The following is a 26765-nucleotide window of genomic DNA, read 5'->3' as shown; positions in this document are numbered from 1 at the left end:
AATGAACAAACATTCTCAACAAAACCAATACTAATTTAGGAACAATAACATTTTAATCAACACTTGTGTGTTTTAAGCATATAAAAAAATGCAAAAAATTATGGCAGCTTTCATGTGGCACCAAATACTAGGTGTTTGTATGGTAATTCTTAGCATTTTGTTCAAAATACTGAAAGTTAGAAGGTACATGCCCATATGCACCAGAATCATTCAAAGATTTGATTTTTTGATGGCAAACTGATAATTAAAACCATGTGTCAAGTCTCGCTGATCAAAGGAATGCAAAGACATCCAAAAAGGGTAACAAGTATGGACTATGCACACCCTATAAGAATATGCTAGATGTGTATATAATTACAGCACAACATGCAAAATACTAAGTAATAACTGCAATCACACAAATTCATTGCATCAGAAGCACATAATGGATTTGTCCAAGTAAGAATATCATGCAGCAATGCAGTTTCTAAGCTAGAAGGGGTACTTCCCTCAGACAGTGTTTCCAAGGAGTTGACAGAGTGAAACTCATGGCATGCCCAGTGATGGCAAGGTATCGGCTCACATTTTTTTAAAGGAATTATACTACTCATATGGTTTCCCCCACCCCTCCCCACAATATTCAAATAAATGATGAATGCTATTGTAAACCTATACTTTACACTCATTTCCTTGAAGAGAACAGTTACTGTAGACTTTCAGGATGAAGACTAGGTAATGAGGTGAGGTAGTTTAAAGAACAATTTAAATATTTTTTAAACATTTATGATTTTATATAGTCTTTCAACAACACACGAAGTAAAATATATACAATGTCTATTTCACTGAATGGGTGTGTGCCTGTACATGCATGCATAAGAAAGAGAAAATCTTATGTGAAACTGGCAGAAATATAATAGGATAATAGTTTTCCTGATATGGATAAACCAAAACTAATATACCAAAAAAAAAAAAAAAAAAAGGAGCAAAACATATCTAAATCTTTGCTCACTTTGGATTCAAATGGGTTGGAGGTTAAAACATTAGAAGTGCACTGCAGTTAGTTGATGAATCCTTATTTTAAAGACTGAAAAATAGCTATTCTTTGTATGCATAATATCATGAAATGTTAAAACAACTTTCCCATAAAAATCCTCCAAAGGATGTAGTCCACAAAGGTTTCAGTAGGATCTGTTTCACAAAGACAGGCAACTCACTTGGTGAGATCTGCAAAAGAGCTCTTATATGAAGAAAGATTCTGAATATGTGAGCTACCGAGCTTGGCAACCCAGCACCTTAGAGGTGCCTGGCTCTGAGGTATATAATGCTCTGAGAGGAGATAGTAAAATGAATGAGGGTGACAATTTTCACTGTTATAAATTATTCTGAACTAAGGTCCATAAATTCAAATTACAGAGAAAGAGATTTAGACCGAACTGCAGGAAGTTTTCTTTTAGCCAGTTATTTGTTGTTATTTTGTTATTTAGTTTTTAGGAGAATTAGCAACTAGGGCCATATTGCTCTGGGGATATGCGGTGGTCATTCCCTGATCTTTCCGCATCCTCCGTATTTGGTGGTCACGGGCTCGAACCCCGGTCTAATCAAGAAGCGTGTGCTACGCACTGCTGCTCCTGCCCACCTGGCTACAGAGGCGCCTCTTTTAGCCAGTGACTTGTTAATTAGTGAAATAAGTAATTTCCGTGGGTAGCAAGAAGAAGTGAACAGTTTGGGTAAATTCAAAGGTCAGTTGGATAGCTACGCATGTGAAGAGGGAAATACATCAGTTGTATTTCTATTATTTATTTATTTTTTTGGCTAGGGCAGCAAAAGCCTGTATGCCACCCTGTACTACGTGGCTAATACTATTCATATCAAACTATAATGAAATCTTGGAGGGGTGGGGGGGGGGGGAGATTATTCACTGGTTACCAGTAATGCAATTGTAAGATTTTAGCCTGCAATCTGTTTTCAACAAAGGTCAATAGATGTCTCATATGTTTTACTTTTAACTGAATGTTTCAGAGGCATTACATAGGGTAAATATTAGTATTTCTATTTGCAACAACGAGCCTATGAAAGTATCTTAATGAAAGAAAAGTGAATGATTTTATATAACCACTCCATTAATTTTTTGAATTTGTTGCAGAGAAAATGCAGTATTTGTTTTAAAAAAGAATCTCTTATGTAACAACTCCAATAAGTCTGGCACTATCTCCTTTAGAAAATTCATTTCCCTGATATTTCACATATAGTTATACATTAACAAACTAACTGACTCCACATTTAACAGAGATTAGAAGAGAATAGAGTACAGGTAAGGAAGGTCAGTACTTTTTGCATAAGTTTATCTCATACACTATATACATAATCTTTTACTAAACTATAAAAATATAATAACTGTTATGCATACCATATAAATCTTGAAAAGGCATTTCTTTTCTAAATAAATTTTCCAAATATATTCATATTCCAATAGAAAATTTCTTTGCTCATTGAAATAGCTAATATACTGCTTAAAATGAAATAATATTCCATATTGACATCAAATTCCCATTTCCAAAGTTATACATCCAAAAAAAGTATGACTTTTTCAGGTTTTATAAAATTTGTTTAAATGTAATTTCTTTTTATATTTATTATCCATAATGCATACAGTGCAACCTTGATACATAGTGACTAGTAACACCATGGTTTCAGATATAAAGCGAGTGTGATATGCCCCCAAGAGGTACATAAAAAAAATTTCACAATAGACACTAACAAACTCATACCTCACAGAGGGAAAACCAGATACTGCAACAGTTTCCAGTGTGGACCACTGAGATATTGTATTCTCTTCTGTGGTATACTGCCTCAATCAGATGACTAAATTTTTATAAACAATAGTAGTTGTCTGGGCATAATTACTGTAAATATTCAGTTTATCCTACCTCATCTCAAAACTAATCATTTAACTCTGAGAGGGAAACCAGCTACCATAACTGTCAGTTATGATAAATTCAGTTATAATTTTTGTAAAGAACAGCATGCCATATTCTTTTGATTTCTGATATGTTGATTTTCATCTGCATTAACAGTGCAACTCGAGGGGTACCTGCTAGGAAAAAAATAGCTCCCCCTTTGTACATTTGTGTTTGACCAAGGGTACAAAAGAGGGGGAGCTTCTCCCCCACCATGGCTGCCACAGTTGCCAACTTTGGCAGCCATTAGATTATGTGGCTGAACTGTTCCTTATCGCCAACATATGTAGTGTGCCATAAATTGAATCCCTATAAACATGTCTCATTTGGTAGTGGGATTTGTTATAAGAAATACAAATCATTTTAATTTTTCTTTTTTAGTATACGAAACACTTCTTTAATATTTTTATTACAGTAATAGTGCCTTTGTTATTTAAAACACTTGACCTACTTCGTCCACTGATGATAAAATAAATAAAAACATGCGAAATTTACTATATAAAAATGCTTGCTTAGTACGTTGTCTTTTGGTCATTGTATATTCATGTTAAAAAAAATTGGAATAAATTTTTCTTTTCCGCTATTACGCAAGTCACTTATAACACAGACGTTCAAGTTGTCTCTTGAAACCAGCATTATGTCAAGGTTGCACTGCAGAAAAATTTTAAAATGTTTAATGAAAATGAATTTATGTCCCCGTAGTACAAATTTTATAGGCAATTCCTCTGTAAACAAAACAGCTTTATTCATTGAAGTAGAAGTGCAATTAAATCCTAAAGTTGTTAAATACTATAGTATCATAAAAACCATTTATACCTCCTACACAATATCCTCAATAAAATTAAATGATGTGAAACAATTATTTACATAAGCTAATATAGAACTTTTGCAAGAGTGTTGCAAGTAATTTACATAATTACAAAAAAAAATAAAAATAATAAAAATAAAATAAAATCAAACAGCAAAAGTTAATTTTTTTTATTTCATTTTTCCATTCAAAAACTAACCTTGAAAATTTCTTGCTTCCAAAGTACCTATCCTCTTTAAAATTTGATTATATTTTGTTTCTACAGTTTTTAGTTCTTCCACATAGTCTGATACAGAATCTGTCATCGTCATGTCCTGAGTAATCTTCAGCCTATGAAATATTATACCTGAGCATATCATATTCAGGTATACTTGTATCTCATATCATATGAGACACAAGTATAGTTTTAAAAAAATAAATGCATTTTAAATTATGTTCAATGTTCTTAAATAACAGACAATATTTATAATACTTTTATTATTAAGTATTTATAATACTTGTATATTTATTCAGAGACTTGCAATACAGTCCTAACAGTTCAACATATACTCACAGTGTATGGCATATTACACAGAACGCCCTCACGACTGTAGACAGATTGCAAGAGCATCCAATCCCTGAGTCCCCTCAAGGTAATAGAGATGACACTTCATGCATTTTTCTTTTTCAAAAATGCTCTAATCTATATCACATCCTCTAGTTAAATGAACACACCTTGTCTTTGTATAACATGAAACAATTATTATAAAAACAGACTGCTTCAACCACTTGTATTAGTGCACTATAATCTCATTTGAGTAGGGCCATTGTCTCTAAATCACCAACCAAATTTATTTGGCAGTTATTACACATTTATAGCAACTATGAACAGTGCTGATTTTTGCTCTGTAAAAAGATATTAAATAATTATTATTATTATCATGAGCCATATGGTGCAAAGAAGCCCAAGGCTTATGCTGCACCAGCCAAAAAAAAAAAAAAAAAAAATCTGAGTCACTCTGAGAGAGGGGGGGGGGGGGAGAGAGAGAGAGAGAGAGAGAGAGAGAGAGAGAGAGAGAGAGAGAGAGAGAGAGAGAGAGAGAGAGAGAGAGAGAGAGAGAGAGAGAGAGAGAGAGAGAAGTAGAAGGGTTTGTTTGTTTGTTATTTGGTTTTTAGGAACATTAGCAACTAAGGCCATATTGCTCCGGGGCTATGGGGTGGTCATTTCCTGACCTTTCCGCATCCTCCGTATTTGTTGGTCACGGGCTCGAACCCCGGTCTAATCAAGAAGTAGAAGGGAGTCACCAAGAAAGATTATACCCAGCTCAAGACCCCTGAGTGTGCCAAGCCCATACTCACCAGATGTGAGCCTCTGAAATGGCACTATATAAACAGTCATCTATTTATCTTCTTTGGTATATAAAATAATGGCATGGTATTCTGAATTCCATATATTTCCAGTTATTCTTTTGGGGAATTTTCTTGGCACATATTGCCTACTCAAATAATTATAGCCCGCTCCCCCACCCCTGATTGAAGTGGCCTTTAAGAATTTTCCAGTTTCTACCGTGATATGAACTCCATTAAACAAGTGAACTCACTATACTGTTACAGAGAACATTTCCAGTTGTGTCCTTCCTTCTATTTCATGGAAGGTCTATCTCTTCCCCTTAGCTTCTATCCAACCTCCCCATCCCTTCCAATCCCCATACTTCAATTCTTATCCCTACTTCCTTTCCCTTGGGGCTCCCAGGCTTGCCTGATAGTCCCAGTAAGAGTCTCAGCTAGAAAGTGAACCCTGGTGCGCCTCCTCGTGGCCAAGGTTGGGAGTCGGGGGCAGGGGACCAGGTGTCCTCTGCCCCTGGCTGCAAAGTTGCCAGTGCCAGCACTCAACATAACAAGACACATAACTACATACACTTGCCGACCTTCACCTTTTCAGATGCTACAGCAGCATATAGGGGAAACCCTGGAGACCACAACTGAAACAAACACACCTTGACACCTTGACCTTGTGTCCTTCCAAATAAGGAGTTAAAAAGTTCTGTTTATATACTCCAGATTGACCACATAAGTCAAAGGAGTTTATTAATTAGTCACTTAACAAATCATTACTCAATTAGCTATCACAAACCACGGTCAAATAAAATACATGCAGTTCAATGGACTCGACATAAGGAAGATATAGTATATCCTAGTTAATTCAATATTGGATTATTCAAAATTGCAATGTATTTTGAAATCACTGAAGTTTCCCAACCATAGATTATTCGAAAAATGTCTATAATAAAATTTGAAGTCTGAATTAGATCTCACAACATGTGAATAGATTGTCTAATTCAAAAAGACTGCTGAAACTAACTACCAACAGACATTATTTTAATGAAAATTCACTGGTGCACTACATGCTTAACGATACTAACTTCAGTATCATTAAGTATGTGGCAACATTAAATTTTACATAACTAAACTACATTATGGATGTACACGTAATCCATACAATGCCAGAGAGGAAGGGAGAGGGGAAAAACCTGCTAACAAAATGTGCCATTTCCTCATGCTGGCATTGTGCATCTTCAAGTCCCTGCACACTCAAAGAGAGAGAGAGAATATTCTTCAGAGAAAAAATACTTGTGCACTAGAGGATTTAAAAAAAAAACATTGTTCATATTCTTGATATTTGAACAGATATGAAGACGTGGTTTTGCTGTAAGCTGCGACATCATGAACAAAGAAAAGAGTTAAAGAGAAAATTGAAATATTAAAATAATAATAATAAGTAGAAAATAAAGAATAAAATAGAATGAAACAGTTTACTGGTACAGACTCACATTTGTTACAAAAGGGCAGTACCCCATGCTATATCACAGGTGCTGTTCAAGAATGGTTCATGGACATGAATTTATAAAAGTTGGAATGGCTAGTGCAGTCTCCCAATTTAAACACTACAGTATGAATTGGAATGTCAAGTGGTGTCCAGACCAATGCAAACTGCTTTGGTAGGTCAAATGGCCAATGTTCTGAAGAAGAAATGAGAAAATGTACCTACTGCAGTTTGTTCTTTAGTATCCAGGAAGCAACCCAGGAAAGTGTCTGGAAACTTTTTTGGAGAGAAGTGTATTTTTTTTTATTAATAAATCATTAGAGTTATAATTGTTGTGGTGCTATATATATATATATATATATATATTTTTTTTTTTTTTTTTTTTACTTGGCATTTGATTTCACCTAAAATTGTAATATAAATATATATTCTACAGTTGTAATTATATTTAGAATATATATTTTTACAGTTGTAAAAATATATATTCTAAATATATATATATTCTATATATATATATATATATAATATATATATATTTATTTTTTTTTTTTTTTTTTTTTACTTGGCATTTGATTTCACCTAAAATTGTAATATAAATATATATTCTACAGTTGTAAAATAAGATCAGAACTTGATAGTCTAGATTGTGCAGAAATAAAGTGTCAGAGAGATATAAAATTAGATACATTTGTTTAAAAAGCAGAATTTATTTTATATCATTGTCATTAGTAAATAATGCAATAAAGCAAGTTAACAGAGCAACAGCAAAAAAAAAAAAAAAAAAAAAAAAGGCCTCAATCTTCATTTCCTCCAATAGTTATTCTGGTTTTTCTTGAATTTATTTAAGCCATCAAGTTTCAAAACAACAGATGGAAGTTTGTCCCAGCAATCAACCACTGCTGGCTAAAGGCAAAATTCTACACATCTATTCTGTAACTGCCCTTCCACAATTTCAGTTTGTGTTCCCTGGTGTGTGGTCTGAGCAAGAGGAAGAATCCCATCAGCACTGAGCGTGCTCAATCTATTCAAAGCCTTGAACGCTTCAATCAAATCACCTAGCAGTTGCCTAGTCTCCAGACACTGCAATTTGCAGCACTGAAGCCTTTCTTGGTAAGAGCACCCCTTTGTTCCCCCTCACCAATCACATTGCCTTCCACATACATCCTAAAATGAGGCATCTAGACCTGTATGCAGTACTCAAGATGTGGCCTGACCGTTACCTTATACAACAGGATAATCATCTCCTTATCCCTGCGGACAAAATTCCTGTATATCACTGACAAAACCCCATGAGCTCTCCTGGTAGCATTACCCAGAGAACATCATATCTAGTTGCACAATTATCCCCAGATCTTTTTCATTTTCAACTACCCTGAGTGTAGTACCACAAAGTTGGTATGTTATTCTGGGGTTACTGCTACCCATATGCAGTACAGGTAACCCTCGTATAACACGGTTATTAGGTTCCTGTAAAATGTGGTGTTGTGCGAAACCGTGTTATACGATACTAAGAAAAAGTACAAAAAGTGAGGTTACATTCCAAAAGCTAACAAAAATACACTATTTCGTTAACAAAACTAACAAGAATCACCATTCTAGATTTCGTGTATCTTCTGCTCTCTTTTTTTAGAGAGAGCAGAAGCAAACCCAGATTGCTGGTCTTTTTAGACCAGCAATCTGGGTTTTTTGTGTGCTTTTCCTTGATAAATCTTTATGAATTTCATCTTATCGAACTAATCATTTTTGAAGCTCCCTTTTGAACTTGAGGCTCCTTTCATTCAAGAATCTGCATTCAAAAAATAAGATTCTAATTGCTCGGCTAGCCTTTCCCTATGCTTTTTAGTGTAAAATTTTGAAGTTTAGAATTTTCATCTGTGATATCATCATCTGAATTGATTTTATCTCCGAAGCCATTTGCACCAAATCCACCATGCCGGCTTCTTTTTCTACCAGTAATTCTTGAACGTCTTCAGTAATCATCTTTTTTTAATTTTTTAGGAGCATTGGTGACTAAGGTCATGTTACTCTGAGTCTATTGTCTATAAATTGTGTCTTGAGGTCGATTTTCTGTTTTGCTGGACAAAAAACCCGAATTTTCAGGAGGAAAAATCATGCTACTCAAGCCTAACTTACTCAGCCTGTGAAAAAGACCAATAAAAATTTTTCCCTTCATCGACGGTATTCAAACTCGGGTCTTTTCCAGGTGTGGGGAGGAGGCTGATTCTATCAACTGTGCTATCCATGAGGGCTTCAGTAGTCATATCATCAAACCTTACCCTGCTACCGACGTAGCAAGTTCTACTATCACACCGATTCTGTTTTCTGCCCATTCGATCATGTTTCCTGAATGAACTGGCCATACATTTTTCTACGCACATTTAACGTTGACAGTTTTACCAGAGATAAAGCTATGATTCTGATACAGTCCATAATTGAGAAATTTTTCCATGCCTCCATTACTTCAATAGATTCGGAATCAATTTTTTCCAAAATCCATTGTAACAATTTTCTAATGGAATGAGTTTTAAAGGTGGATATAATGCCTTGATCTAATGGCTGAATGAAAGAAGTTGTATTAACACACTACAACTGTGGCAGTAGGAACATAACTTCAACATTTGGATGACTGAAATCTTTTGGATGGCCTGGTGTGCTATCCAATAGTAATAAAACTTTGAAATCTAGATTTTTCCAAAAGTTCAACAAGAAAAAGTTCAATAGCATAGAACGTAACACGGCAATTTCCCAACAAAATAAAATACAGGGATTTCTTAATAATTTGTTTTTGACTAGTGAGTCAAAAAAAAAGCACAAAAGCACCCTTTTATGTGACGGTTTACCAAAAGTCTCTAACGGTGTTAGAGCAAAACCGTGTTATATAAGTACTGTGTTGCGCGAGGATTGCCACAATTTATCAATCATGTTAGAGCAAAACCGTGTTGTAGAAGTACCATGTTATACGGGGGTTGCCTGTACTTTGCATTTATCAATGTTAAACATGCCATTTCTCAGCCCATCAGCCTAACTTTCCTTGATCCTCTTGAAGGAGCATACTGTCATTAACCACCTTGCCAACCTTTGTATCATCTGAAAACTTGAACATTAAGCATGCTCTCATCAATATCATTGATAAATATAGAAAATAACAATGGGCCCAACACACACCGATCTCTGGGAAAATTCACCAATAACATTAGTCCACGAAGAGCAGTGTACATTGGCTACTATTATCTGTCTTCTCCCACTGAACCATCCCTTTATCCATAGCAACAACTTCCCCTTAAGCCACACTGCTCCAATTTGTATAGCAGTCTTTTATGTGCAAACAGTATCAAAAGCTTTCCTGAAATCCAAGTATATGATATCAAAATTATTTTTTGTATCCAGTTATTTTGTGGCCACATCACAGTATCCAATGAAATTGGTCAAACAAGATTTCAGCTTAACAAACACATGCTGTGTCTGAAGTATAATTGGCCACCTTGTTTAGATGATCATGCATTACTTGTTTTACCAGTCACTCCATTGTTTTTCCTGGAAGAGAAGTTAAACTAACAGCAGGTATGTAATTACTTGTGTCACCCTTTGATCCCCCTTTGTGAATTGGGGATACATTTGCACATCTTCAGTCTGCAGGGACCTCTCCCAAATCCAAGGATGCTCTCATAATTGTGACTAAGGGTTTTCTTATATCCTTCGCTGCCTCCTTTAACATAATTAGATAGATCCTTATCTGTTGAAGTTAAACACAGATCTTATTTAATTTCACAATTTTGCTTCCACTTCCCATTGTAAAATATACACTAAGAAACACTTTACAAAGATTTTTAAAATTATATATGTATGTTATTTGTCAAAAAAATAAGTGAATAAAGGAACAAAAAAAAAAAAAAAAAAAAAAAACCTTTTATATTCCATTGCTTGCAAAGTCATTTTAAGGTCATCTAAGCAAAGTCTGTCAATAGATGTGTAGTCAATTCTTGAGTCGGGATCTTCAACAGGATCCTCATAAGACTGAAATGGATTACAATTATAATTACATTACATAAACAAGTAAATTCTGAACATATATTTATTTGAATATCTCCATATTTATTTGAATGTACAAGAATTTTATTCTGTTAAATTATTTTTATTTATTTATTGGGCAAATTAAAAATGATAATCTGTACAAAAATAAGAATTAAAAAATCATTAAAAAGGTTAACTCAATTCTACCCCCCCCTTCCACCTGTTTATAAATTTACATCTGTTAGAAGTGCATCAGCATGGAATGGGCATTATGTTTATGTTGGATGCAAGGCTTTAATTTTCTGTATTGAATTGGATCCTGATAAGTATGATGTGGATTACAATTAAGCATTATTGATCACATTATCCAAACATGTAAATTAGAAAAGTAATTTATTGTTGGTTTTATACACAAAAATAATTACTTAATTTACTAGTAATATTTATTTATTATTATTATTATTATTTTATTTTCAGATGATCTACCTTACAAGAGATGGCTTCAATAAAAGAGAAAATGAATTGTGTTCACTGGCTAGTGGAGCTTAAGTGCTTATTAGTGGTTAGAGGAAAATTAACAACACATTACACAAAAGAAGCGCCTGCCTGGCAACCCAAAGGTTGTGGGTTCGAATCCCGCCTTGGGCTTGGATCAAAGTACTACAAAAACCTTGGGAGGTGCATTATGGCCACAGAAGCCAATGCGCCAACAACTACAGAAAAAAAAAAAAAAAAAAAAAAAAAAGCACCACACAGAAACTGAATTTCAAACTGGACAAAGGAGTTTAAAGAGACCGGTTCTGTTAACAGCTGTGAACTTGAAGGTCCGGATTAAATGAGGAGACAGTGACGTGTGTCGAGAAATCTTATCAGCAAAGCCCACAAATATCGCCAAGGCAGGCATTTCTGGAACTATGTGTTCCTAAAGCAACAGTGCACAAAACATTTAGTGTGAAACTACACAAGTGACCTTACAAGATTCAAGTGCATCAAATGTTTCTGGAAGAGGACTACTATGCAAGATTCTGTCACAAATTTTCCAATGAAAACAGTGAAACAGAATCTTATCTCTTTACAATCTAATATAAAGCAATGTTTCACATTAGTGTCTAGATTAATTGCTATAACTGTCATATTTGGGGGACCGAACCCACAAGAAGTCCAGGAACAGAAAAGAATTCCCCTAAATCCAATATCTAATGAAAACTATGTATAACTGGTCCTTTCGAATGAAAACTATTCATATCAAATCCTGTACCAATGCAAGTTATCTTGCATTGGTACAGGATTTGTTCCTAAACAGATGGACTGGCAGAGGTGGGCCAATTGCTTTGGCTAGCTTGCTTACCCTTATTTGTTCCCATTAGACTTTTTTTTTATCTATGGGGAACATTTAAAAGTGCTATTTACATCTCAAATCTTGCTCTTTAAAAAATCTTCATACCAGGATCAGAAATACAATTAATGCTGTAACTGAACCACAACTGGAGAACGTGTTTATAGAATTGTAAAATCATACTACACTTTTTATCAGTAATGACAGAGGTTATGTTGAATCTTATAATTGCTATAATATTCAACATAACCTCTGTCATTACTAGACAAAACCAGAATAAATTAACTTTCAAATGCATTTTAACAATTGTTTTTATATTGTATAGACCTAAGTTATTGTAGGTTTAAAGTACACAAGGACTTTATGGCGTGTGCTCTCGCGCGTACACAGTTTTATACTTCCTATACTTGACATTTTTAATGCCAGTTCTACTTCAATAACAGAGAAGTATTCAAAATACAGCAAAACCCTCAACTCATGCATGGTACTACTAATATAATACTAGGTTATAGATTACTCTCATCAACCAGTGAAATACCACCACTTTTGCTTTGGGGTTTTCATCATTATTATTATTATTATTAAAAAAAAAAAAAAACACCTCATAAATCCAGCGTCCTCAAGCATACGGCACATTCTGGATTTTTTAAAAACTGGTTTTTTGAAGATTACGCACAGCCTAAGTATTCACTAGTAATTCATTGTTTTATACATATAATACATAGCTCTGATCCCTATAATCCCTGCACAATGATAGTCACCTGTATTAAGCCAAAATGTTAACAGACTGGTCCAGTAACGTACCGTACTTGCCTAAGAAATAAAGATCACAGGTTCGATGCTGCCTCTGTTATGTAGGTTGTAACTGTCCAATATTTTTTAATAGAGAATATGAAAGTGTGATATGATTTCACAATTGCACTTCCTTAAAAACTAAATATGTACTACCACATTATTAAATGCTACACTGTGAACTATTATCGAATGCCTCACAAAATGAATGATTTTATACATTGCAAATACATAACAACCATGACAAAGCCTAGGAAATATGTACAACAGAAAATTTGGAAATTATTAATGGAAAATAATGCATAAATTTTGAATTTTTTTTTAAAAGTCTGATCAGTCTTTTCTCTTTGCCCTTGTACAGCTGATTAACCTCAGAGAAATATTCAAAAGGTTCCAGATTTCTGAAGTTATACCGTACCTTAAATTCCTTTCTCTGCCTCTTCTTCAGTGATGGCTTCAGCTCCTTTGTTTAGAAAATCAAAATATTTATCCTATACTTCTAAAATATCATTTATGCCTGTTAACTTTGCCCTTATCATTATTAATTACTTTTCTTATGTTTTGGTATTTTTATTGAAATGTCGAAACATTTTCACATCTGCCTGATACTTCTTCAGCCTCTTAATTTTAATAAGAATTTATTCTTTTTATTTGTCAAAATTTTCTTCTTATTATTATTATTTAGTTATTTATTTTTAACTCTAACTGCCTTGTTAAATTCTTAGGTCCAAAAATTTTCTAAATTTTTCCTGTCTTTGCAGACCTTGTGCCAAAATACAGATGTGTGCCAAGGAGGATCGGTGCCCTTTTGATGATTTATTGAACAACTGCTTATAGAGACAGGGAAGTCATAATTCCACTGTATAAAGCAATTGAGACCACACTTGGAATACTGTGTACAAGTATAGGAGTCCACATCTAAAACACACATCAAGATTCTTGAAAGAGTCCAAAGGTGAGCAATGTACGGAGCTTGATGACCTCAGAGGGAATCTGATGTTTATAATGCTTCGAAAGAAGATAGTAAAATGACTAAAAGGGAAATTTTAATGGCATCAAATGATGATAGAATCAGAGGACCTAAATTCAAACTAAAGAATTATGGACTTGATTGTAGGTAGATTTCCTTTGGTTAGTTGTTAATCATCAAAATAAGGAGTTTCAACAGGGTAAGTATGTGGGTTTTTTTTTTTTTTTTTTTTTTTGCACTTTAACACTTTCTTGCACTTATTGGTACTAATTATCATTTTTGATTGCTCAACATGGTCATTTCTAAGTTCAAATCCTCTATATATACCCTTGTATCTTCAAAGAATTAAGATCTTTCTCTATAACAATACAGTCAATTATGCTTTTCTTGTTTCTAAGATAAGGCCTGCTAAACTACAACCTGTATTCTAGCAGGCCTGTGGCTATCATTACGTTGAAATATTTGTAATTAAGAATGCATGATATGCACAAAATTTTAGTTGTCTTTTACAATTACTATTAGTAATACCTTTCCCTCCAAATTTTCTTATAATACCTATGTTGATGTTAATGTCATTCCTAATTTGCTATTTAAATCTCCAATCAGTACTTTTCTTTCCATATCACTGGTTGCTACTGTTATTTTTGAGATATTAAAGAACTCTTCTATTCCCCTCCCCCTTTTAAGCCTTTGACTTGGTCAATTGGGCAGACATCACCCAACTTTCCATCTTAAATTTTGCCCACAATTCTACTGGATAATGCTTTCTAGCCAACTTAACTTTCTTACAAACTAGTTTTAAAAGCAACCTTCCTCACTGCATCTTACCCCCAGAATAAATGAATTTACAATCAATTATATCAGAACAGCAGGTTATTCCAATGTCATATTGACTAGTTGCAAATTCCACTTCTTTGCTGTTTATGATATTGATCAAGGAAGGGATAAATTTATCTAAATATGTTGAGACATCCAATCCACTGTCTTGGAAATGTAACATTTAAAACACCGCAAACTTAGTTACTGAAATGTTCCACCAACTTGACAGAGTGCAACTGGAGTTCCATTTCCACTTTGAATGTGCATCTGTGCAAAAACAAAACTTTCTAATATATTCAGTTAAATACCTTGTATTTTTTCAAGTGCAAAATTTTCGTCAATAAAGAAATATGTCCATGAATGATAAAGAAATAAAACTTGCCATATTTTCAAAAAAACTCCATTCATTTCTCCTGCTTCATACATGAAACATATTTTAAAATACTATAATTCTTTTCAACAATCTTGTATAATTTGATCTTTGTCAATTTGCATTACTTACCAACCAAAAATTAGTTGATGGGTCAAATAAATTGATCTCTTCCTGGATTTCTTGAAAAATTGTCTCTGAGGAATGTCCAAAAATGCGCAGTATTTCCAAGACACTACATAAAAATAAAGTAATTCAAAGACTTCACTTAAATAACTGAAGAGTCAAAGTTTATAATACAAATGTTCACCTTGTTATGTCAATACATTAATTAATGCAGCACAGGAACACTATTCAAAACTATATTTCTTTTGAATTTTTTTGTTGAAATTGTAGCCCTGGCCTTACCTGTTGGTACAATACAGAATCTGATATACAAGTGGCAACATCTATTTATTTTCTTATATTTCGTTATGTCAATTACTTGCACAATCACATGCAAAATAGGAGGAAAGGATGAGAGGATGCCTGATAAAAGGAGATCATTGGCTAATTGTTAATAGAAGAAATTTTCAGACCATGGCAGTTAGCAAACCATTCAAAGGCTGTCAAAGATAATGCTTTAAAAAATCAATAATTAATATTATTATTACTATAAACATTATTTATTAACGAGTGTGAGGAGGTTCTGCTTCAGTGTGCCCAAGTATTCTCTGATTTTTTGTCTCATGTTTGCTGTGGACAATGTCTCTCTTGAGGATGCTCTTCACTTTTCCAATCAATTTCTTACTCCTATTGCCCTGTTGGTACTGGGTCAATTGGCCCATCTTGACTCTTAGTTCTGTCTTCTGCCGAAGTCTTCTTTCCCAAGCTGGCAGTTCCTTCTGTTTCATCCACAGATGGATGATGCTGCAGAGAAATAATAATCATACTGCACTGAGTGTGGCACAGGATAAAGTCACTTCCATTCAAGCAGAGGGGTCAGTTTGAAAAGTCAGTGACAGTCTTCAGAGGAAGACAATGGAGCAAGTTGCACTGCCCCCTGCATGGTTACCACAAGAGAAGGGCACGACTACCCAGGCCCACCAACTGGAAGTGCTTCCTGCACAACTGCACTAGTGACCACCTACCTAGGAAGGAAGAAAATGCCAATGCACGAAGTGGAGCATTGAAATGAATAAGTTAATCATGCGAGCATGCTACGCGAGCTACAGACTGATATGACGATGTACAGGTTAAGACTACATACCAAGTGGTTGGAATAATTCCCAGATAATCAGATCACCTAAGAGAAAGCGCCTCCGTAGCCAGGTGGGTAGGAGCAGCAGTGAATAGCACACGCTTCTTAATTAGACCGGGGTTCGAGCCCATGCCCACCAAATACGGAGGATGCGGAAAGGTCAGAGAATGACCACTGCATATCCCCGGAGCAATATGGCCTTAGTTGCTAATGTTCCTAAAAACCAAATAACAAACAACAAACAAACCTAAGAGAGAATAGCAAAACAAAGAAGGACCATTGCCACAAAGAACCTGATAGCTCCTGCATCTTGGAAAAAATTAAACAGGAAGTGAGCGATCTACTACAAAGAACATAGAATATGGTCAATACAGAACCAGAGGAGGAAGAGCAATAAGAAATACAACCCACAGCAGCTGAAGTGGAAAGAGAAGAGGTCATGATATCCAGAATAGAAGATGAGTGGAAGAAAGCCATAACAGAATTCGAAGGAATTGACCCCACAAAGCTCCACATGATACCGAACAAAGCATAGGCCCAACGAAACCCAGTAAAGAGAGTCATAGATCACTTCAATCGGCAAATAATACCGCATTACCTTGACAACAATGGTGCAACACTGGAGGCCATCCACACAGTCATATACTGTGCTGCCATAGCAGACACTAGGATTAATGGAAGAGAAACAAGAGACCAGTAGCAGAAGAACTGAAAACAGAAGGAACAAGGAACCGCCAGCTTCGGAAAGAAGACTTCAGCAGAAGATAGAAGAATTAAGAGCCAAGATACCAAAGTCCCAGTGATTATAGAATCTTGGTCTATAACCACGCAGTTATAGAGCAAGCCTACAAGAAGTGCCACAACTGTACACAGCCTACATCGATTACCACAAGGCTTTCAACTTCATGCCTCATAGCTGGCTAATAGAGATGCTGAGTATCTACAAAGTAGATACTCAGCATCTCTATTAGCCAGTGACAAGCTTCGTAGGTGCAATGATGACAAAATGGAGCACCACCATTAAGGTCGAGAACATCACAACCAGACTAATCCCCATTAGGAGAGGAATCTTTCAGGGAGATGCCCTGAGCCAACTGTGGTTCTGTCTAGCAGATAACCCACTATCCACAACAGCAACAAGTACAGATATAACCTCAAAGAAAAAAGGAAGGAAGGATCTGTACACCCTCCCCCACCTGATGTATATGGATAACATCAAGCTCTATGCGAGAACCGAGAAGCAACTCGAGCAACTACTCCAGATCACCAATGATAAAAATTAGTTGGCCAAAACCACCAGCTGCAGAGACCTACAAATCCCTGGGGATTATGCAGGCTCAGGAAGTTCACAAACCTAAGACAGGAGATCAAAGAGATGAGTGGAAGAAAGAGATGTGGTATATGCAACAAGTAGCGACCGATCACTGTGTCAACCATCGGTATGGTGCCAAAGACCCAATCTAACAGCCTAACAGCAATAGGTCTCCCAGTCAACACCTATAAGGAACTCCAGAAAGTCATAATCCTGAACACCTGTAGGATAGAGTTCCTCGACCACCAGTAACACTAGACATAACAACAACCACCCTCTGTACTTGGTAGGAATACCCATCACAAGATGGAACCCCCCCCCCAATATAATATAAGAGCAACAACAATAATAATAATAAATAATAATAATTATCATCATAATCATTACAATAATGATTATAATAATTATCATAATAATGCAGTGGTAGTATTAATTATTAATTTATTTCAACTCCTACACTGATAATTCTTTAAAATAAATACAGTGGAAAATATCTACTGTTTCAACAATGTGACTATAGAATATCAGTCAGGACAATACATGGTGACAGATATTCTTGGATGTTGTATCTACTATTTTCAACAAAGATAAACATTACTGCATGTGTGCTAATTATTTCTTCAGAAAGAAGTCCAGGACTATTCTTGGACACGATGTAATCATGTTTCATTTAATTACAACTACATTTTCCTTTCCCTTCTGATAAGGCCTTTCAAAAATTAATTTTGTTTGCATTACTTTTCATCATTATATGAACCAGAGCATTGTGTTTGAATATCATGTATGGTGCAGTGGAAAAACAAATATGAGAGTGGTAATATATTGCAGACCAAAACTATGGTGAGTACAGTGAGCATCTACACAAATGAATAGACAGGCCAACATATCGGTATTTCTTATTATGGAAAAATTTGATTTTCCAGATATTAACTGGAACTTTTTGGCTAGTCACCCATTCAGAGTAGAACATTTCTAAAATTTTATAGAGTAATGTTTTCTGCATTAATACACTAGAAATGCCATAGGGAAAACAATATTCCTGATCTTGTTATCAGCAAGGATTCATTTAATAAGAATATTAAAGTAAGGAAACCAGTTAGGAAAAAAAAAAAAAAAAAAAACAAGAAAAAAAATTCTTCCTTTTTGAGAGTGGCAGCTTCTTCAAAAACTTAAAGGTATAGTGGGGGAGTAATAACTATGAGAATGACCCATGTGTTTCTATAAACAAGAGATGCAAAAAAGGTGATAATGTTATAAATGCAAAACACTGAGTGCAAGAGGGCCTCAGGTAATGTAATTTATAAAACTTTGTTGCTTGATTACTGCAAATGCATCATTCTGTACATTAACAAGAAAGCAAACAGTTTGCCACAAAATGCATCAATCTCATATTGCAAAACATCATTACAAACTGAGTGTCTATAAGGTAAATGATTTCAATTTGTGAATAAGACCTTGCTTCTCCCAAAGGAGAAATATCATGTTGCAATTTACTGGTAATGCATGTAGTTATATAGATTTTTTACAATTAAGTGCATACTGGCTCCTAATTCTTGAGTAACTAAGCAACTATCAGAGCAAGACCTGACAACCCAGTAATGGTATATTTCTTTAATATCGGAGATATTAAAGGTTGATGCATTTTACAGAAAACCTACTTTGCCTTCTTGATAATGTAAAAAATTACATATTCGTACTAATCATACAACCATGTTTTATAGACTTTCAACTAAAACTCTTCAGCTCTTGAAATTATGTTATTCATATGGTAAAATCTTTTGATCATGTAAAGGTAAATTACAACCTTGGATAATTCACAGCATAAAACTTTACATCAAGATGAACATATACAACTTATGTGTAGGTGTTCCAAACAGCAAAGTACTTTAAATAAATGTCCAGTTTCCAATTTTAAACTTATAGAGACTCTATAGAAGAACAATAAACTGAATTTAATGCAGGAAGAGGCTTTTCACTTTATCACACACTCAAGTTTTTATATACGTGATAAAGGATAGACCAAAGGTCCGCTTATAAAAAAATATATATATATATATATATAATTGACTATAATTATATTGTCAATATATATATTGACTATAATTGACAGGTGACTCTATTGTCAGGGAAACGGGTGAACATGCTTTGTAAAAAGGATAGGTGGAACAGGACCAGGGTATGTCTGCCAGGGGCAAAGGTTGATGACGTTGTAGAGCGGATATCATCTTTTAAGGGCACAAAAGGTGATATGGTTGTACACGTTGGCACTAATGATATTAAGAGTAGGAGACCGGCAGAATTACTTGACATAACAAGTACAGGTCACTGTTGAAAAAAAAAGACGTGAATTAGGGTTCAATTTGAAAGTGTCTGCAATTCTGCCCAGACACGATAGGATCGAGTATATGATGAGTCTTGTCGATCAATTCGGCCCTGGAAAGATTGTGCAAGGCTCAAGGGGTAGAATTTTTTTCAGCCTGGTCTGTACTTGTTAACAGAAGGGACTGCTTCTACAGGGATGGGATACATTTAAATAGAAAGGGTGCAAGAATAGTTGCTGATGCTATCGAGGCAGTGTTAGGTGGGTCGGAAAACAGCTAGCTTGGGGGGGGATACAAGGACTAATAGATTAACAGTAGCCACTGGCAGAGACGAAAGTGATTCTTGCACTGCTTCTATTGGAATGAGCAGAAGCCTGGAAAACAAGATGCAGGATATTTCAGAGACTGCTGGGAGTCATTGCGGTACAAGTAAACACATGGGTTGTGTTAGGGTAGCTAAGAAAAAGAACAGGTGCATGTATACTTGTGTGTACACCAATATTAGGAGTTTGGTAAATAAATTTGATGAATTTGAGGTATTGCTGAAAGCATCAAAGGCGGATATTGTTGGGATATCAGACGCGTGGTGTCACACAGATATAAGGAATGCAGAATTGGAATTTGGGGAGTACGTCTACAGAAAGGATAGACAGGATAGGAAGGGAGGAGAGGTTATTCTATTAGTTAAGAAACACATAAAATCCAAGGAAGTGAAGCCAGTCGAAATCGCTGGACAGTGTCGAGTCAGTTTGGTGTGACATAAGCATTGGGAGATCAAAATTGAGAGTAGGAGTGTGCATTTGGCCTAATGACTCTGATGAGTATAATAAGAAACTGTACAGAGAAATAGAGTGGGCCAGTAAATCAGAGAGTCTTATAATGGGGGATTTTAATTTCCAAGATATTGACTGGAATTTGTGGGTTGGTCACTCACACACAAGCAAGGGTTTTGTGGATTTATTGGAGATTGTTTTCTATATCAGCATGTTCAGGAGGCAACTAGAGGGAGTAATACTTTTGATTTGATTATCAGTAGTGATTCTTGATGCATTAAGAAACTGCAGATAGAGGAACCACTAGGTGGCAGTGATCATAGTGTGCTGAAGTGGGATTTACTCAAAGAGGTAACTACCATCAGGAGTAAAGGGAAGGGTTATTGCTTTCGTAAAGGTGACTACGATGGTCTGAGACAATATTTAAATTCTATACAGTGGGACCAACTGATGATGTTACCAACAGCAAATGCAAAATAGGAAGCATTCAAATAACTTATCTTGGAAGCTAAAAGGCTCTACATACCAACTAAGAAATATTCTTCAAGGTTTAGGCCTAAATGGATGTCAGGTTGACCGGGCTAGCCAGGTGGGTACAGTGCCTGTCTGGCAACCCAAAGGTCGTGGGTTCGAATCCCGCCTCGGGCTTGGATCAAAGTACTGCAAAAACCTTGGGAGGTGCATTATGGCCACAGAAGCCAATGCGCCAACAACTACCGAAAAAAAAAAAAAAAAAAAAGGATGTCAGATGAACTTTGATTTTGATTTTGATTTGGTAGTTGTTGGCGCATCGGCTTCTGTGGCCATATTGCACCTCCCAAGGTTTTTGCAGTACTTTGATCCAAGCCCGAGGCGGGAATCGAACCCGCGACCTTTGGGTTGCCGGGCAGGTACTTTACCCACTCGGCTAGCCCGATCGGCGACAGATGAACTAATGAGACATATGGCAGAGAAGAAAAATGCATGGGATACATATAAATTAACACGTGACACAGAAGCCTATGATAGATATAAGTTGATCTGTAACCAAGTTACAAAGGAGGTTAGGCAGGCAAATGCAGATTACGAGAAATCTTTGGCAAGGGATGCAAAGGAAAACAGCAAAGAGTTATTTACTTATGTAAACTCTAGAAGGAAGGGGAATGAATCAGATTGGTCCACTTGATATCGATTGTTACACTGTTGATGATCCTGCTCAGGTAGCTAACAAACAAAATGAATTTTGCATCGACATTCACACATGAGGAGTTATTAAGCGAGAGGAATGCCAGAGGTGTATTCAACTCTGGCAGTAAGCTAGATAATCTTGTAATAACTGAGAGTAAAGTGGAGGAGAAATTGTTGAAGATGAACACAAGAAAGGCACATAGGGTGGATGGGATCTATCCAGTTATATTAAAGGAGGCAGCAAAGGAAGTAAGCAAACCCTTAGCCATAATTATGAGAGCTTCCTTGGACTCAGGGGAGGTACCCAAGGACTGGAGATGTGTGCAAATGTGACCCCAATTCACAAAGGAGGATCAAAGGCTGACACAAGTAATTATAGACCTGTGAGTTTAATTTCTGTTCCAGGAAAATTAATGAAGGTACTGGTTAAAGAAGCACTGCAGGATCATCTAGACAAGACTTCAGGTATAGCTTGGACACAGCATGGTTTTGTTAAGGGGAAGTCTTGCCTGACCAATTTGATTGGATACTATGATGCAGTCACAAAAGAACTGGATGAAGGGAATAACTTTGATATTATATACTTGGATCTTAGAAAGGCTTTTGATACTGTTGCACATGGAAGACTCCTGCAAAAATTGGAGCAGTGTGGCATTGGAGGCAAATTGTTGCTATGGATAAAGGGGTGGTTGAGGGGGGAGAAGACAGAGTGGTAATCAATGGACACTGCTAATCGTGGACTAATGTTATTAGTGGAGTCCCTCAGGGTTCAATGTTGGGTCCATTTTGTTTTTTGTATTTATAAATAATATTTATGATGGTATATCAAGCTTAATGTCCAAGTTTGCAGACGATACAAAGGTTGGCAGGGTTGTTAAGGACACTGCTGACGCTATGCTGCTGCAACAGGATCTGGGAGGTGGCAAATGAAGTTTAACACTGACAAATGTAAAGTACTACATATGGGAAACAGCAACCCCAGAGCAACGTATCAACTCTGTGGTACTACACTGACAGTGGTAGGGAATGAAAAGGACCTGGGGGTAATTGTGCAGGCAGATATGAAGTTCTCCGAGCAGTACAGACGGGCTGCAAGAGTAGCTCATGGTGCGTTACTATATATATCAATGATATATAGGAATTTTTCTAGTAGGGATAAGGAGGTGATTATTCCCTTGTATAAGGCAATGGTCAGGCCACACCTTGAGTACTGTATACAAGTCTGGAGGCCTCATTTCAAGAAGGATGTGGAGCTGCTGGAATGAGTACAGAGAAGGGCAACAAGATTAGTGAATGGAACAAAAGGTTGCTCTTATGAAGAAAGGCTTAAGTTTTGCAAATTACAGTGTCTGGAGACTAGGCACCGGCGAGGTGATCTGATAGAGGTGTATAAAGCCTTGAATGGTTTGAGCATGCTCAATGCTGATGGGATTCTGCCTCTTGCTCAGAATAATCAGCTGAGAGGGCATAAATTCAAATTGAGGAAAGACAGATGTAGGATAGATGTGCAGAAATTTGTTTTTAGCCAGCGGGTAGTTGGTTGGTGGAACAGACTTCCATCCCTTGTTGTGGAAGTTGATAGCCTAAATAAGTTTAAGGCTCAGCTGGACAGGTATTTCGAATGAACAGAGGGGTGAAGTGGAAGTTTTTTTTTTTTTTTGGCTGATGCCGCATAAGCTTGCTTGCTTTTTTGCATCATATGCCTCTACTAAATAATATACGTAAGGCCAAATTAACTTATACTTATAAAGACTAAAATAGCCCATATAGGCCTACAAGACCAAACCCTGGAAATAAACATATAATTAGTAATTATTAACTACACCAATAGTTAACTACATAATCATCATTGTATTATATATTTATATTTTATTACTAATTATATATGTTTATTTACAGGGTTTGGCTTTATTGTCTACCGTAAGCTGTATACTGTTGTGTTCATATATATATATATATATATATATATATATATATATATATATAAAATATTAAGGATAATAGAAAATGATAGAAAAAGTAAATCAATCAAATAATAATACTTTCAGGGACTTAAAACGCAAAAACAAAAAAAATTTTTTTTTAAATTATTATTATCGCTTTTTACCCACAATCTAGATGACTTCAACTGGGGCCAACCACCCAGACTGAATTCAATGGTTCAATGCACTCACTTGCCACTTCCCTTAAAATTATAGGGTGTATGCCATCAACCTCAGGAATCTTACTCGCTTGTAGGCTTGAAAGTTTTTTCATTAAATAAACATGTGAAATTTCAACATCATTAATTACATTTTTTTCAACTTCACTCCCATAATTTCTCAATGACAAAGGGTTTTTCTTCTGTAAATATTGATGCAAAGTAATTGTTGAATTCATCTGCAACTTCAGCTGGGGTATCTAATACCATCCCACATTCATTACATAAGGGTTCGATCTTGGTATGTCCTTCTGTTATTTGCATTTTTATATGAGAATTCCTTATCCCCATTCTTTGCTCTCTTTGCCAGTGATTTCTCATAATCTGCCTTTGCCAGCCTAACCTTTTCTGTGGCACTATTACAGATCAGTTTGTAGCTGTTATAGGCTTCAGTACTTTTTATTGCTCTGTACTTTTCCATGCTGTCTTTTTCTGCTCAAGTAATCTAGTAACTTCATTATTCATCCAACTTGGAATCCTCCTCTGAGTATTTCTTTTTAATGGTATGTATTCACTCAAGGCTTCTGTGATTAATGTTTTAAAGGTATACCATAATTCAATTGTATTCATTCTCTGAGATATCTACCCAGTTAATAGAGGCCATGTAGCACCTTAAGCCATCACAATTTCCTTTCCAGAAATTATAACCCATTCCTTTACCCTTAACTACCACTAGCTGTCTTCATCGTCTATCGTAGAACTCCATGATCACTTCCTGATAACAGTTCCTGTATTGTCAGCCCTATTACATCATCTGGTTCATGGGTGATGATGAGGTCTAGAATATTCTTTTTCCTAGTACTTTCCTTGAAATGTTGATACAAATAACAATCATCTAGTTGATTTAAAAATTTGCCCCCATAATGGGTTTCCTTCCCATTTGCCTCATTAGAGGCAAATTAAAATCACTCATAATAAGACATTCACATTTATTTGCCCACTCCATTTGCATTTAGAGGCTCCATTATAATCTTCCCAATCACCTGGCCTGTATATTACTCCCACTCTCATTATATCTTTGCTTCCAATTATCTCACACCGTGCAGATTCTATATTATCATGTGAAACGTCTTAATCCAGAAAAGCTTTCCTTGTTGTTGTTATTTGGTTTTTAGGAGCATTAGCAACTAAGGCCATATTGCTCCGGGATATGCAGTGGTCATTTCCTGACCTTTCTGCATCCTCCGTATTTGGTGGTGATGGGCTCGAACCCCGGTCTGATCAAGAAGTGTGTGCTATGCACTGCTGCTCCTGCCCACCTGGCTACGGAGGCGCCAGATTTCCTTGTGCTTAGGCTACTTTTGATAAGAAGTATGACTCCACTGCCTCTTCCATCTGCTCTATCCTTCCTAAATACATTATACATATTGTACTGAAATTCATCATACCCCATCTCCAGGTGGCACCACATTTCTGTAAGCCCTATTATGTCAGCATTACTTGTCCTAACCAGCAGTTCGAATTCACTCATTTTATTGATGACACTTCTGACATTACTGTACAGACAATTAAGACTCAGTGTTCTTGTATAGTTAACTATCCTGACACACCCCTTGAAGTTATTTAAGTTTGCTTCCCTAATTTAGTCAAGGTGAAGGTTTATATGTGGAAAGGATTTTTTACAGTGTTAGTTAGATTGTTTTACTAAAATGTGGCAATCTCATGGTCTTACCCAAGAGCAGATTCAAAAATATCTAGAGGAATTAGAAAAGCTATCTGAAAATGAGTTTGAAGAGGAAATTGGAGATGAATTTGGAGAAGAAAGTGATGAATGGATTCATAATCTAGTAGTAGTGAAAATAATACTTCTGATCTTTGTATACATCAAGTGATACTATAGATGATAATAAATGGCATCATAATCATAAAAACTACATGTACCTATCAGTGGGCAGCAAACGCACTTCAAAATCTGGGCAAGTATGAGAAGTTAAAATCTGGTGGCCCTTCAGATGGGCCACACCCACACTACAAAGAAACAATTCATAATAACCTTGGGCAAACTCCTCATGCAAGATGAAATAGATGCTTCAATGATAAAACAAACTGCACCAAAACTGAAGTGCACGAAGACAACTGAAGGATAACAATCGGTCTGCATCCATTCAAGGATGTGAGGTTTTCATTGCTGCACTTTTAACTCCCAAAGCATAGAAATTTAAAGCTGAATAGTTTGTGGTCAAGTGTATAGGAGCCTCAACTTTTTTCATGATATGATGTTATGTAACAGCGTTTGTGAAATTAATCAGTTTGTAATATTTAGCATATATTCTTCAAGTAAGGAGCATCTTAAAATAAATTTGCTTTAGCTTCAGAAATATGGTGTAAATTTATTTCTAACTGTAAAGCTTGCTGTATACCTGGAGCAAACATTACTTCCAACTAAAGTTGAATGCTGATTCACCCAGTATATGACCAAAAATCCAAACAAATTTCGTATAAAGTTTTGGTTAGCAAGTGACAAAAAATATCTACCGAATTGCTTTCCTTATTTGGAGAAAGACAACATGCACCCAGCTAATCAACCACTTTCTGAATGTTGTCCTAAAACTAAGGGAAACATTTTTGAATTGAAGTAGAAATGTAACCACTGATAACTTCTTTAGCAGTTTTGAATTGGCAAAGAAATTAGTCCAAAAAATACTGCTATAGTGGGAACTGTGAATCATGCTCATAAAGAAGTTCTAATGTTCATAAAGAAGAAGGCAGAATTATATTCCACTTCAGTTTTCAAACTTGATGATTGCACTCTGATAAATTATCAAGCCAAAGCAAATAAAAGTGTCATAATGTTGAGTACACTTCATACAAGTGTTGCAATAAGTAATGGTACAAAGAAGAAGCCTGGCACAGTTTTATATTACAATGAAACAAAGTACAGGGTTGATGTTTTAGAACAAATGGCAA

General features: G+C 35.7%; 1 protein-coding gene across 2 annotated transcripts in view; it reads right to left on the bottom strand.

Annotated features, from left to right (window-relative positions):
- LOC150083889 (tudor domain-containing protein 5-like) overlaps positions 1–26765 on the bottom strand; it is a 286816-nt gene that overhangs the window by 55577 nt on the left and 204474 nt on the right. For both annotated transcript variants that reach the window (XM_090374933.1, XM_090374932.1), the window contains exons 19-21: positions 14978–15080; positions 10452–10561; positions 3944–4074 (exon numbers count right to left, since the gene is read on the bottom strand). In XM_090374933.1, coding sequence (XP_090231059.1) covers positions 3944–4074; positions 10452–10561; positions 14978–15080 — 344 coding nt within the window. The remainder of the gene's footprint in view (positions 1–3943; positions 4075–10451; positions 10562–14977; positions 15081–26765) is intronic.

The sequence above is a fragment of the Mastigoproctus giganteus genome, chromosome 6, assembly GCF_048544385.1.
Source record: "Mastigoproctus giganteus isolate SK-2022 chromosome 6, ASM4854438v1, whole genome shotgun sequence".
In the NCBI taxonomy this organism is placed as follows: Eukaryota; Metazoa; Arthropoda; class Arachnida; order Uropygi; family Thelyphonidae; genus Mastigoproctus; species Mastigoproctus giganteus.
Note: the sequence above shows the minus strand (reverse complement) of the source record. Positions and strands in the feature narration are given on the sequence as shown.